General features: G+C 38.4%; 1 protein-coding gene across 1 annotated transcript; it reads left to right on the top strand.

The window, feature by feature from the left end:
- Positions 1 to 585: 585 nt before the first annotated feature.
- On the top strand, positions 586 to 2,216 carry LOC132226313 (histone chaperone ASF1B-like). The gene has a single exon (XM_059681067.1). It carries the CDS (start codon positions 682 to 684, stop codon positions 1,114 to 1,116), a length of 435 nt encoding a protein of 144 aa, XP_059537050.1. The 5' UTR covers positions 586 to 681; the 3' UTR covers positions 1,117 to 2,216.
- The last annotated feature ends 13,657 nt before the right edge of the window (positions 2,217 to 15,873 follow it).

Genomic DNA, 15,873 nt, shown 5'->3' on the forward strand with positions numbered 1-15,873 from the left:
AGGACACATATGTAATAGCTTATTCAATAAAGAAAATAAAAATAAAATATAAAAAAGGGTTAATCAATGACCTCTATTTCTCCTTCAATTGTACATCTATACTAATAAAAGGGTAATAAGCTAATTAGACCGGGTGGACCTGCCATCTTCCAGACATCCGACTTCCTTCCGGACAAAGCCATGGTGGTGGGGGTCGAGGCAGAGGCGGTTAGGGGTGATCAGGCCAGCAGGGGAGGTCAGTTACGGGTGAGATCAGGCTGGCACGGGAGGGCAGTTGGGGGCATTAGGCAGGCAGGCAGGTGAGAGGTTAGGAGTCAGTGGTCTTGGATTGAGAGTGGGATGCCCAACTGCAGGCAGTTGGACATCCCCCAAGGGGTTCTGGATTGGAGAGGGTGCAGGCCGAGCTGAGGGACACCCCTCTGTGCACGAATTTCAAGCATCAGGCCTCTAGTTTTAAATAAAAGGGAATTCACTAGTAGAGTTAAACATTTACAGAATATATTGACTTGGATAATTTAGGGCCTAAGGTTGGAAATCATAGAAAGATCTAAATTATCTTAGAAACTGAGTCTACGGACAGAGACGGCGGGAGGCTCTGTGGGCAACGCTGTCCCGCTGATCCTACAGGATCCAGGCGTGGGCTCAGACCCAGCATTGGCTTCAATCCCAGCCGGCGAGGCAATGGCCAAGGTATCGGTGCTGAACGTGGCGGTGCTGGAGAATCCGAGCCCTTTCCACAGCCCTTTCCGGTTTGAGATCAGCTTCGAGTGCAATGAGGCTCTGGCGGACGACCTAGAGCAGAAGATAATTTATGTTGGCTCAGCTGAGAGTGAGGAGTTTGATCAAATCCTAGACTCAGTGCTGGTCGGCCCTATCCCAGCAGGAAGACACATGTTAGTCTTTCAGGCCGATGCTCCCAACCCATCCCTCATCCCTGAGAGCGACGCCATTGGTGTGACCATGGTCCTCATCACCTGCACCTACCATGGGCAGGAGTTCATCCGTTTGGGCTACTACGTCAACAATGAGTACCCCGACCCAGAGTTGCGGGAGAACCCACCCCCAAAGCCAGACTTCTCCCCACTCCAACAGAACATCTTGGCCTCGAATCCCTGAGTGACCCATTTCCACATCAACTGGGACAACAACACGGACAGGCTGGAGGCCATAGAGAACCAGGACCCTGCCCTAAGCTGCAGCCTCCCCATCAACTGTACCCCTGTCAAGGGCTTGTGGCTCCCTGGTTGTGTCCCTGGCCTCCTCCCGGAGAACTCCATGGACTGCATCTAACTGAGGTCTTAACTGGGGGACTCCAGGCCCTACCTGGGCCTAGCTAGGACTATGGCCAGTCTCCCAACACATCTGGAGGGGGCAGTTAGGCCTCTCAGAGAGTCCTCTGGGGGCCACCTGGAAGGCTTTGGGACCATCAACTATATTCCGGCCTATCAAATTGATCCCTGAGGAAAGAATGGGCCTCAGGTCTCTCCCAACCTCAGCCCAGAAAGATTCCCTCACCTTTACTGCCCTGGCTTATAAAAAACAGGTGCTTTAGTTCTTCTCTCTAACTTGTGTCCTTTCTCTCTTCCATACATAAGCCATTGTGTCACCAGGCTCCCATGTAAGTACCATTGACCCAGAGCTCTTCCCACAGACCCCCCTGGTTTTCCTTGAGGCTCTCTTGGTCAGTGGTTCCAGCCCTGTTGGACCAAAGGCTCTGCCATTTCCCTTCCCAAACATTTGAGTAGATCCACCCAGCTTTCTGGAGTCAGGGTATCTGAGTTAGAAAGTAGAGTCGGACACAATTTCTGTCCTTTTCCCAGAACAATTTTTAGGTCTTTTCAATCCAGCAGCCCCTGGAAAACTGTTCACAAAAGTGTGATCAGCTGGATGCTGAGGAATAGTGGTTGATTCTCCTCTCAGTCACAACCACCTCCTTGTTACCTCCTAACTGGATCTGGATTTCCCTGGAGGCTGCCACTGTTGGAGCAGCCGACCAGGATTTGTCAGTTTTGGCATCAGGGCCTCTGGCTGCCTTTGCCTTCTGCTAAGACCTTATGCTCTCACAGGCTACGGAGTGATTGCAGGCATAGGAAACAGTAGGGACCCTGAAAACCACCTTCCTCTGCCATGTTCCCCATCCCTTCACTGCTACATGGATGCTGTTGATGACAATTTGTATATTAAAAGGTTTTTGTATTAAATATGTTTGGTTGATCTAAAAAAAATAAAATAAAATAAATTATCTTAGAAACTAACATTTAGATGTGTAGGTACTACCAAATCTTTCATAGTCCTTCCCTTCTTTATTATTCTCTTGCCCTGGAATCTGCTTGTTTCAAGAATTTGTGTCCTATAACAAATTTTGCCATGCACTAAAATCCCCATAGCCTTTCTTTTTTTTTTTTTTAAATATATTTTATTGATTTTTTACAGAGAGGAGGGGAGAGGGATAGAGAGTTAGAAACATCGATGAGAGAGAAACATCGATCAGCTGCCTCCTGCACACCCCCCACTGGGGATGTGCCCGCAACCAAAGTACATGCCCTTGACCAGAATCGAACCTGGGACCCTTCAGTCTGCAGGCCGACGCTCTATCCACTGAGCCAAACCGGTTAGGGCGGCCTTTCATCATTGGTTGGCTTTCTCTCTTGCTTGTCTGTTCTTATCTTTTGGTCAAATCCCTGAACAGATTCATAGCTCAGCTCCGGTTTCACTTGGACTTAAAGACACTGTGTTTTTTTCACAGGAGAAGACTTTAGCTAATCCCAGAAAGGGCCTGATTAGCTTTCATAGTACTTATGGCTGTCATATTATTTTGTTCGCCAAAGATAGAACATGACAATCACCTATCCCTCAACCATGGAAGATAAATACCCTTTTCCAGCATCACTTCTGTCAGAAATAAATCTCTCAGTCATATTCCCTTGAATATCCACCCCTAAATGGCCATTTCTGCCTGACACAGGAAAGGTTTCTGCCTCAGTACCAGGAAGAACCTCATTTGTTATTTGGAAGGCAGTGTTTTCCAGAAAACAAACACAGGTTTGGTAACCCATCAGTAATGGTAGCTACTCACAGAGGTGCTAGAGAAATGATCCATGAGAAGGGTTCTGGAAATTTCTAGTCTTAATAGATAGTTCCTAAATTAGGGAACTGGTTGGTTTGAGTTTTAACCCACCATTTAATGACTCTGAGATCTTTGGGTGTGTCACTTAATTTTTCCCATCTTCAGTTTCCTCAAGTAATTCAGTTCACAATTAATAAACATACACTGAGGGTCAAGGTAATTCACCAAATATTTATGAAGTATCTATACAAGCAGGGCCACTGCTTGCTCCTGGGAATACAAGAATGAATAAATTGGACACCATCTCTGCTCCAATAGAAATTGTGGTCTACGCTTAGGCACGTATAAAAAAGTGAGGAAAATTCCTGACCATAAGAATCCTTTGAGAATTCAGTGAAATAACATAAATAAAGCATGTGGCACATAGTAGACTATCAATGTACATTATTATCACTGTGTCAAATATTTAGAAATTTTCATATGTAACAATTGGATTAATTTCAATGTGTTCAATAGGATCTTGCCTGAAAGCTTAGCTTTTTGTCCTTAGAATTCTCTTATTTAAGGAGATCAAGGACCCTCTCCAAAGAAAACCTCACGTGAAAAATACAGCTGAACTGAGCATATTCAAGTTTGTAAATATGTGGAACCTAATTTTTTCATCAGTCTCTCCATTGTAAATATGGAATACTTTTGAAATTTAACAAGTACCTTGGACTTTTCAGAGGGAAGAAACTAAGGAAGTTGAAAGCAATAATATTCCAGCAGCTAAACAAGGCTTTAATGACTACCCAATGGCATTTTAAAAATAGCCCTGCAGGAGTCACTCAGTAATGGTTTAGTTGGGTTAGACTCTCTCAGCTAAAGGCCAAAAATGAAATAGGAAATTGAAGCAATTTTCCTAAGTAATTTAGGGGGAAAGTACTTCATCTCCATTGTTGAGGTACAATGATTGACACATATCTCTGCCCTGAGAGCGGAGACCTGGCCATTGTGAAGCCAGGACTGAGTCTATCATCTAGGAAATGTGGAGTGGGGCCTGTGAACAAAAGGAGATAACTGGGAGGAAAGCACAGTCTTGTTCAGTATAAGGTCTGGATGGCTGCTCTGCTCACTGCATCAATTTGTTCATCTTTCTGTTGCAAGTGACCACCTCAGCATTCCAGTTCTGCTAATAGAATATGTTTAGTTATATTAATGTGGTATTTTCCCAGGAGTTATTCTCCTCACTTTAAATGCAGCAGAGTGGTAATTTCTGAACCTAGAGAACAGTGAACATGCAAAGTCAGAGAGTTGGGCAAACAATTGCACAGCAGTCATCATAACAACTCAATAGGAAAACAGTATCCTCCCTGGGCTGCCAAACAAAATTACACCACACAAATTTAAAGGCACTAAGACCTTGTTTTTATTTGACCTTCCTAGCAGTGTCTCTCTGGCAGGTTGTTTACCTAGCACTCAATATGAGCAATTGTACCAATTCATTAAAAATAAACAAATAACCTCCCTCTTGGTGACTGCTTAATCATTGCAGAATACAACCTCCAGCAATAATTTTGCCAAGATGAGCTCTGGCAGAAAAGGGAGCTATTGGCTCTGTTTCATCTGGGCTGTACACAGTTACTTCAGATAAATCACAGTGGATTGTCCTTTAACTAATGAGAAGCATATTCCACAGGGAAAATGCAACTTTAGAGATGAAAAGGATTTTAATAAATGACTCCACCACTTACTGTGTAATTTTTGGTAAATTATCCAACCTCTCTGAATTTGCTTCCTCGTTGACACAATGGATATTTATGTGTATTACTTTGTTAACGTAAGTAAAGTCCTATCACAGGGCAAGTACATAGTTAAGTGTATCTTCTCTCAGACCTAGTAAATATGCCTCTCTCTCTTCCTTTCCAGGTTTCAGTGTGTTGACCAGGCCCAATGCTCTCTAATGCAGAAGCAGAATAGGGCACAAGACATCCATAATTCAGGTATCTTTCTAATTATATGAAATTACTAAAGTTGATTCATCTTAGCAGTTGGTCTCTTGAGAGAAATGAAGTAGACTAAAGAATATGGACTGAAGCTCCAGATACTGTATTGGATATAGTTTCCCTTAGTACCCACTCACCTCCACTCCACTTCCAAATGCTCAGAAGTATCAAAACAGAAGTCAGAAACAGTGGTCACACCTTTTGGATGGAGGAGATGATATACTGAATTGAATAAAATCCATTCCTATGGAAGACAATTTTACCATTCACAACACTTAGGGTTGTGGCATTTATCAGAATGGTTCTAATGGAAAGGTAATTCTGATCTTTATTTTGGCTGTGGCTGCCTTGAAGGGCTCAGTATAACTACCACCCAATCCTTTTAAATATGTCCCTTAGTTCTATTGAGGTCAAATTTAGCACTTTGTCAAAAATACAAAAGTATTTTTATTGCCATGTATTAGTGGACAAGATATTTCTAATTCCTAAATTCCTCATCAGGTGTTTTTTGTTTGTTTGTTTGTTTGTTTGTTTGTTTGTTTTGAGAGTTACCATCAAAAATAATAGCAGTAACTTTTTTCAACCCACAGAATATTCCTCGATTCACTGAAGCAATAAATCAAACAGGCTCCATATCCTTTATAGATGCCCAGAAAATAACAAGTACTAAAATAAACTACTTCAATTCTCTATTTGTTATATATGTAATATATACAAAGGCCCTCCTGAAATAGTATTCTTATGGATTTTTCTGTCCCTCTTTCCCCACTTGGCCACCCTGGTCAACCACATCTCTTTCATGAAATATCTCCATAAAGCAAAATTGCAAAGATAAAAATGTTTCTGCTCAAAAGCCATCATTAGTTTGGATGATTGTTGGTTTTGTGAGTGATGGGGACCACTTACAAAGGGAAGTTCATCTACATGCCATATGTTTGTATGCACAAATCAGACTACTTTGTGCATTCTCCCAGCACCCTTGCCTCAATGTCTGGACTATAGTGACTCTATCCACTTGGAATGCTCTTCACTTATATTTCTGTGTTGAGGTTTCATATTTATCTGTATTGGAAATAAAAATATTATTCAAAACAACAAGAACACAATCACTATAGCTACGACTGCTGTAAATGATGGTGTGGGGGAAATGAAGGGTGGTTGGGTACATTGGCAATGTTCATATTAAAGAACGACAGTTCTATCAAAGCATTTGAGATTACCTAGATTAAGGAAACACTATCATCGTAAGGCTTTGTATTGCTGAATTATTCAGTCCTTAAACAGAAACCTCTGTTTATTAAAAGTACTTTATGGTCTGTGCACACATCAAGTCACTTGGAATTTGGTATAGGCTGTGCACTATAGCCGGTTGTGCTACATATTAGACTAAGAGCCTTTTGTTGTCTTTTAAAAAATAATCTTTATTGTTGAAAGTATTACATGTCCCCTTTCTTGCCCCATTGATGTCTTCTAGCCCACCTCCACCTGCACCCTAGCCCTTCACCATCTTATTGCCTGTGTCATGGGTTATGCATATATGCATACAAGTTCTTTGGTTGATCACTTCTTACCCACACACCCTACCTTGCCTTCCCTTTGAGATTCCACAGTCTATTCTATGCTTCTATGTCTCTGGATTTATTTTCTTCATTAGATTCCACATATGAGTGACATCATGTGATACTTGTCTTTCTCTGACTGGTTTATTTCACTTAGCATAATTGTCTCCAAGTCCCTCCATGTTGTCTCAAAGAGTAAGAGATCCTGCTTTTTACCACTGCATATTATTCCATTGTATAAATGTACCACTGATTTTTAAGCCATTCATCTACTTATGGGCACTTGGGTTGTTTCCAGATCTTAGCTATTGTAAATTGCACTGCTATGAATATAGGGGTGCACATATTCATTCTGATTTGGGTTTTGGGTTTTTTAGGATATATTCCTAGAAGTGGGATTACAGCATCAAATGGTAGTTCCATACTTAATATTTTCAGAAAACTCTATACTGTTCTCCATAATGGTTGTACCAATCTGCATTCCCACCAACAATATACTAGGGATTCCTATTCTCCACATCCTCATTAGCACTTGTCATTTGTTGTTTTGTTGATGGTAGCCATTTCTGACAGGTGTGAGGTAATAACTCATTGTTGTTCTAATTTTCATCTCTGATGATCAGTGACTGAACATTTTTCACATGTCTCTTGGCCATCTGTATGTGTGCTTTAGAGAAATGTATATTTAGGTCCTTTGCTCATTTTGTTTTGTTGTTGTTGTTGTTGTTGTTGTTGTTGTGTGTGTGTTATTGAATTGTTTGTCTTCCTTTTGTTTAGTTGTACAAGTTTCTTGTATATTTTGAATATTAACCCTTTATTAGATGTCTCATTGGTAAATATGTTTTCCTGTAGAGTGGGCTCCCTTTTCATTTTGTTATGTTTTCCTTGGTTGTGCAGAAACTTTTTATTTTGATGTATCCATATTACTAAGAGAGATATCTGAGGTTTTGCTGCCTATGGTTTCTTTCTGGGATTTTTATGGTTTCACAGCTTACATTTAAGTCTTTTATCCATTTTTATTTTATTCCTGTGTATGGTATAAGTTGGTGGTCTAGTTTCATTTTGTTGCATGTATCCATCCAATTTTCCCAGCACCATTTATTGAAGAGACTGTCTTGACTCCATTGTATGTTCTTGCCTTCTTTGTCAAATATTAATTGAGCATGATGGCTTGGGTCAATTTGTGGGGTCTCTATTCTGTTCCATTGATCTATATACCTATTCATATATCAGTACCAGGCTGTTTTGATTACAGTGGATTTGTAGTATAACTTGATATCTGGCATTGTGATTCCTGCAATGTTGTTTTTCTTTCTCAAGATTGCTGGGGCTATCCAGAGTCATTTTTGGTTTTGTATACATTTTTTTAGTATTTGTTCTAGATCTGTAAAATATGCTGTTGGTATTTTAATAGGGATTGCATTGAATCTGTATGTTGCCTTGGGTAGTATGGACATTTTATTTATGTTAATTCTACCAATCCATGAACACAGTATAATTTTCCACTTGTTTATATCTTCCTGTATCTCTTTTTTCAATGTCCTGTAGTTTTTCTGAGTACAAGTCTGTTACCTCTTTGGTTAAGTTTATTCCTAGGTATCTTAACTTTTTTGTTGCAATGGTAAATTCCATTATTTAGTTTGTTTAGTTTCTCTCTCTGAGAATTCATTATTGGTGTATGAAATGCCATTGATTTTTGGGTGTTTACTTATATCCTGCTACAGTGCCAAATTAATTTATTAAATCTCCTAGTTTTTTGGTGGGATCTTTGGTTTTTCTATGTAAAATATCATGTCATCTGCAAATAATGACAGTTTTACTTCCTTCTTTCCAATTTGGATGCCTTTTATTTTTCTTTCTTGTCTGATTGCTGTGGCTAGGACTTCAAGTACTATGTTGAATAAAAGTGGTGAAAGCGAACACCTCTGTCTTGTTATTGTTGTTAGGAGAAATGGTTTTAGTGTTTGCTCATTGAATATGATGTTGGCTGTAGATTTGTCATATAGGGCCATTATCATGTTGAGGTATGCTCCCTCTATTCACACTTTACTGAGAGTTTTTAATCAGAAATGGGTGTTGAATTTAGTTGAATGCTTTTTCTGCATCGATTGATATGATCATGTGATTTTTTTCTTTCAATTTATTTATATGATATAGCACATTTATTGATTTGCAAATATTTAGTTTGGAAATATTTATTTACAAATAAATAGTTAGTTACCAGCCTTGCATCTCTGGAATAAATCCCACTAAGTTATGGAGTATGATATTTTTAATATATTACTGAATCTGATTTGCTAATATTTTTGTTGATTAATTTAATATCTATGTTCATAAGGGATATTGGCCTGTAATCCTCTTTCTTTGTAGTGTCTTTATCTGGCTTTGGAATTAGGATAATGCTGGTTTCATAAAAAAGGGTTAGAAGTGTTCATTCCTCTTGGATTTTTTTGATACTTTGAGGAGTATAGGTGATAATTCTTTGAATGTTTAGTAAAACTCTCCTGTGAAATCATCTGGACCAGGATTTTTGTTTCCTGGGATTTTATTTTGATTACTGCTTCCATATCATCAGTTTTTATTGGCCTATTCAGGTTTTCTGATTCTTCCTTATTCAGTTTTGAGAGATTGTATTTTTCTAGGAATTTGCCCATTTCCTCCACATTGTCCAGCTTGTAGCCATAGAGTTGTTTATAGTATTTTTTTATAACCCATGGTATTTCTGTGATATCAGTTACTTCACAGCTTTCATTTCTGATTTTATGTATTTGGGTCCTCTCTCTTTTTTTTCTTGATAAGTCTGGATAACATTTCATCAATCTTGTTTATCTTTTCAAAGAACCATCTCTCGGTTTCATTGATTTTTTTTTTTTTTTTTTGGTATTGGTGTTTTAGTCTCTATGTCATTTATTTCTGCTCTGATATGTATTATTTCTTCTGTCTACTTGCTCTGGGCTTTTCTTGTTGTTCTCTTTCTAATTCTTTATGTTGTAGTGTTAAATAGCTTATTTTTTTACTTTTTCTTGTTTTGTGAGGTAGGCTTATAATGCTACGAACTTCCCTCTCAGGACTCCTATTGCTGTGTCCCAGAGATTTTGGGTTTTTATGTGTTCATTTCCATTTGTTTCCAGGAAGTTTGTGATTTATTTTTTATCTCATTAGTAATCCATCCATTACTTAATAACATGCATTTAGCCTCCATGTGTTTGAATGTTTTTGAGTGTTTTTACTACAGTTGATTTTTAATTTCATGCCTTTGTGATCTGAGAAGATGCCTAATATGGTTTCAGTCTTTGTGAACTTATAGAGACTTGTTTTGTGTCCTAACATGTGGTCTATATTTGAGAATTACCCATGTGTGCTCAAGAAGAATGTATATTCTGCTGCTTTGATGTGCATTATTATATAAATATCAATTAAATCTTTCTTATGCAGTGTGTCATTTAGAGTCATTGCATTCTTGTTAATTTTTTGTCTGAAAGATGTTTCCAATGAAGTCAGTGGTTGTTAACATTCCCTACTATGACTGTATTGTTGTCGATCTCTCCCTTAAAGTCATCTAGAATTTTTTTTAGGTATATACTTAGGTGCTCCTATATTGGGTGCTTATAGGTTTACCATGGTTATATTCTCTTTTTGAATTGATCCCTTTATTATTATGTAGTGACCTTTATAGTCTCTTATGAGGCCTTCATTTTGAAGTCTATTTTGTCAGATATGAGTATTGCTACCCCAGCTTATTTTTTGTTTCTGTTTGCATGGAAAATTTTTGGCCATTCCTTCACTCTCATTGTGTGTGAATCTTTTGTTCTGAGGTGGGTCTTTTGTATACAGAATATAGTTGGATCATGTTTTTGTATCCATTCAGCTACCCTCTGTCTTTTAATTGGAACATTTAATCCATTTATATTTAAGGTTATTATTAAGAGGTACTTATTTATTGTCATTTTAATTCCGTATGCCTATGATTCTCTCAATATATATTTCTTATTTTCATTACAGCAGTCCCTTTAGCATTTCTTATAGTGCTGTTTTGTTGGTGATTAAACTCTTTTAGCCTTTTTTTGTCTGGGAAGTTTTTTATTTCACCATCTATTTTGAATGATAACCTTGCTGGATATAGTAATCTTGGTTTCAGATCCTTATTTTTCATTATCTTGAATACATTATGTCATTTCCTTCTGGCCTGTAGAGTTTCTGATGAGAAATTAGCAGACAGCCTTATCTGAGCTTTTTTGTAGGTAACACTTTGGTTGTTGCCGCTATGATTCTTTCTTTGTCTTTAATTATTGGTGTTTTAGTTATGATGTGTCTGGGCATGGGCCTGTTTGGGTTCTTCTTTCTTGGGGTTCTCTGTGCCTCCTGGACTTGTGTGACTTTTTCCTTCAGTAGGTTAGGGAAGTTTTTTGCCATTATGTCTTCAAACATCTTCTCTATCCCTTGCTCACTTTCTTCTCTTTCTGGCACACCCATTATATGAATATTGTTATATTTCATATTGTCCCTCAGCTCCCTTAAGCTGTCCTCCTGTTATTTAATTGTGTGTTTTTTTTTCTTTTTGGTTCTTTGAGTTATTTTTTTCTATCCTTTCTTCTAATTCCCTGATCCTTAACTTCCCCTAATCTGCTGTGTATTCCTTCTACTGTATTCTTTATTAGTGCTATGTGATTCTTCATAGTTACTACATATTTTCTCAAGCTGTTGAGCATCTTTACCATCATTATTTTGAACTCTATATCTGATAAAATTTTTATCTCCATTTCATCAGCTCTTCTTCTGGAGAATTATCTTGTTCTTTCATTTGGGGATTATTTTTTGTCTCCCCATTTTGGCTGCCTATTGGGTTTGTGATTATGTATTAGGTAGATCTGTTATGCCTCCCATTCCCTAGGGCAGGACAGTGTCAAATGCTATTTCTGGTTAATTAGAAAGGCAAAGACTCAAAGCCTCCAAAGACCTGCCTTTGTCTGTAGAATGATTGGATTTAGTCTTGAGTAACCTCAGGCAATTGTTCCCAGGTAGATTGAGATGTTTTCCAATAGGGTGGGGCATTTGCTTCTGTCTGGAGGCTAATTGTTATTCTCAGTCTCATAAAGAGCCTCAGAAACTCCACTGGGTGGACAAGGGGTTTTCCAACAAGGTGGAGTGACTATCTTCTCTGCAGACAAAAACCACTTTGATAACAAGGGTTGGCCTGAGAAAGATGTCCTCTGCAGCATGAGGGAATGACTCAGCACAGAAAATCAGGGTGTCTGCCTTCTGAGTTCCAAAGTCAAAGCCCCCAAACCTGGCCTCTGCTCACACAGCTCTAGTCCACTCTGTCCTTCCTCTTCCAGAGCCCAATATGAGTGGCTGCAAATGAAATTTTGTGCATTGGATCATTAATAGAGTGCCTACATATCCAGCTATCTCTCCTTGGCAGACAATAATCCTGTTGTTTTTCACAGCCAACTGTCATGTGGGTACCATTATCAGTTCTGGTGCTCTCTACTGGGGAGCTCAACTTGGGGTTTAGACCCTGAAGTTCTCAGTGGCTACACTCCACAGTTTACATATCCCTCCAGAACTTCAGCTGCTATCTGTGCAAGCCCAGTCAGCTCTTTCTAGCTTCCTACTAGTCTCTATATGGTCTCCACTTCCCAAACTTGGTTATTAGCATTCTCTCCAGCTAGTCTTCAGGTCATCATTCAGGATTGTGTGTGTGTGTGTGTGTGTGTGTGTGTGTGTGTGTGTGTGTGTGTTTAGGGGGGAGGGGTTGTTTGTTTGTTTGTTTTGTTTTTTGTATTTTAGTTGTAATTACAATTTGATCCTGGGATTGTGTATGTATAGCATCCACTTATTCTCCTGCCATTTTTAATTGTTTTGTTGTCTTTTGAGAGGCAACCAAGGTGTAGAGAAGAGAAGAGCTTCCTAAGATAACCAAGGTCTTAATAGGAAACATTCTCTGTGAGAAAGGCTTGGTCACAGAACACGACTGAAGTGCTTTTAATTACAGGGCTATCTAGTGCTTACTATTACTTTACTTCCAGTATTACATGTAAAGTAATTTTCTTCCACCTTCCCAGCCTTTTAGCAAAATTTATTTAACCACCAGCCTTGTGTGTGTGTGAAACTTCAGGGGAGGAGCGAAGGATAGAGGGTGACGAGTGCCCTGCAGCACAACATGGTATGGGAAAAGAAAGCCTTCCCTAAAGTTGGCATGCTCATCAACATCAAGAATTCAGCAGCAGTAGGAACTTAGAGCCAGGGTGGCTGGAAAAAATCAAGACCCTATGAACTCCCAGAGTTAGTGGAAATTATTCGGTGCCCTTCCCTATCCCTCACATGTGTAATGGATATAAACCAGTTTGAGTTACATATTAAAGGATACACTAAATCCAGAAAACTAAAGAACTTAGATAATAAATAAGAAGGTCACATGAGAGCAGAATATCCATTCATGAAAATACAAGTGAAATACCATATTATCAACAAAGAAATCAAAAATTAAGAGAAGGTGGAAGAAAGCAGGAGAAAGCACTGAAGGGACTGCAAGGCAGGAACAAGACAAGGTGTAGGTGGAGATACATATTTTTCACCATCCCTTCCACTGCTGCATACTGCCAATCACTTCTCTCACAACTCTTGCCCTGGACTTCCTTCTCATTGCTTGTGTGTCTCCACGTGTCATAAAAATCTCCAAAAGTGGAAGTCCTTGTGGTAAAGGAGAAGGCAGTGGGAAAAGGAAGGAAATTTTTACAGCAATTTTAAAAGCCTCATATTGAGGTTGTCCAAATGTATTTTCTCACTATTCTGTTGTTTCAAGTACTTCTCAAAAGGTCTACCCACATTTGTTAAATAAAAACTTTTGAACTGTCAGACTTTATATGATATTCTACCTATGTTTCCCTTTATACAAGAGGACATTAAATATGTATTAGACACAGGTGACTCAAAAGTCTTAGCTGTGATTAGTTTGTGAAGAATATAATTTAGTTTTTCTAATAAAAAATGAAATTTAAAATATCTTTGGAGTTCTTGAAACTTATAATATTGAAAATTTCTCTAGGTATTTCTCCAGTAATTTGTTAGAGAAAATACAATCAGGCAGAAATTTTATTTGACCATGTTTTATATGTTAAAAACTTAAAACAATATCTGAGGGAGAATATATAAATCTGTCTGAGGGAGAATATATAAACCTGAAGTTAGAAGGGACAATAGAGATTGCCTAGTTCAAACCTTTTGTTTTACAGATGAGAAAACGAAATCTAGGTCAGGTACTAAGGATTAGTTTTATTATTTTCATTCTATTATAAACATTGGGTTATATAAAATAAACTATGTTTCAAATAGAACCTATAAATTTAAGAACCTACTGAGTATATACACAGTGATTTATAGTGATGATAATGATGATTATAAAGATTTCATTACTAGCTCAATTCTTCATCTCTCCTTACATTCACACACTTTGCCATGTGATTTTTAAGGAAAAGAATGGAATATATTTATCTTCTCCTTGGCTTTGAGTTTAGCCAAATGACCATCTTTGTCCAATAGATTTAAGTGAAAGTTACAGTGTGTGAGACAGATCTTATCTTGGACCTTAAAAGTTCTGTGGGTGTGTTCTTGCTGACTTGGACCACACTCATCATTATGAGAAGACATTTATTATCAAAAGCACTGGTCCAAGGAGCATGAGGAACTATGGAGCAGAGCCATCCACCCCCTTCCACAGATGGATAGTTAGAAGCAGAGTTGCTTAGCAACCTTGACCTGAAACAGAACCATCCAGATATGCTCAGCCACATCCTGCTGCCCTGCAGATGCTAAAGCAGTAAGAAATGACTGTTGTTTTGAGCCATTGAATTTTTGGATTCTTTGTTGTGAGAATAGTGAACCATGCAATGATGAACGATTCATTACTTCTGAAGCAATTTTTTTAAAAATTGTTTTTAGCAGACTTTAGCCCTTAAGACTCAGTTTATCTATAAAATGGAGCCAATTATACCTATATCATTGGGTTATTGTGAAAGTCAGTGATGTGGAATATGGAAAGAACCTGCCATAGTGTTTGGCTTTGGCAGGCATGAGGAGAGAGAGTGAATATTTGCTCTTTTTTTCCCTTTGTTTTTAATTTCATCCATTATATATTATAGCCCAAATCCCCATTCTCCATGTTGGAGAGTATTGAAGGTAAAATAGAGGTCTTCTGATGCTCATAAAGGAAAAGGCAGTGGTGAGTTTTGTTAGAAATTGTCACCCAGAGAACCATTTTTATTGTGGCCATGCTGATGATGACAAAAGCAAGAACAGAATCCACATTTTTTTTTTCACTCTCTGCACTCTGTCAAACTTGAGCTGCCTCTTCTCTTAAAGTAATTACTCCACTTGATTTTCTGCCTCAAAATGGATGTTTAAGGCAATCTTGAGGTCTTCATTCACCCATCTGGTTGTGTATGGGGGCTTTGAGTTTGTACTTCAGGCCCAGTAGGATCTCTGTGGGAATTAGTGTTAAGATTTAGAGTAGAGAATAAGAAGCCTATCTCAGCCTTGACTCAAACACGTAGTGTACAATCCACCTTCTTATTCCATTCAACAATTTCCTTTGGGTGCATGCTCTACTGGTCAGTACCCAGAGTAGTACACAGAGTTGTTTCTGTCTTAATTCAGCTCATTCTTAAAAAGCTAGTTCTCATCTTGGTCTGTGATCCCCTGTAGTAAAAGAAATTTCTCCTGCCTTCAAGTTTAATAAACCTACTCTATCTGTACAGAGCATATGGCTTTTGTATAATTACCTACCTTTTATGTGTTTCCATATTATTGCCTCTTCCAGTTTATTCAGTCTTTATATTACTCAACTTTGGTTTACCTTCCTCAAGGCTAACATAATGTCCTGTCCAGGTGGATATTCAAAAAATATTCAACTTATACATAAATGATCTATTCTTGTGTATTCATGTTTTTGTCCCATCCAAAAGCAGGCTATATAGAGGAGTTTATAAGTAGCCCTCAACTTTGGGGATTTAACATTTTGACCAATAACTATTGGACAGCTCTTTTAACAAATTTTAGAGTTAAATTGCTCACATATTGCATAACTTTCTGTGTTTGGAGTTATCTTTCCTCCTTGACTGATTCTCTTCTATTTCCCCCTTCAAATCCCTCTTCCCCACCTCCCATCACCATCATACAGAAAATATACCCTCAGAAACTGAGCCGATATAGTTCTCTGATCACACCTTTCTTTCTCTGTCTTCCCTAACCAGCCATGTCTTTA

Source organism: Myotis daubentonii, chromosome 2 (assembly GCF_963259705.1).
Source record: "Myotis daubentonii chromosome 2, mMyoDau2.1, whole genome shotgun sequence".
Taxonomy (NCBI): Eukaryota; Metazoa; Chordata; class Mammalia; order Chiroptera; family Vespertilionidae; genus Myotis; species Myotis daubentonii.

What these genes read in the sequence shown, in the direction of transcription:
- LOC132226313 (XM_059681067.1), top strand. Translation starts at nt 682, where the DNA reads ATGGCCAAGGTATCGGTGCTGAACGTGGCGGTGCTGGAGAATCCGAGC.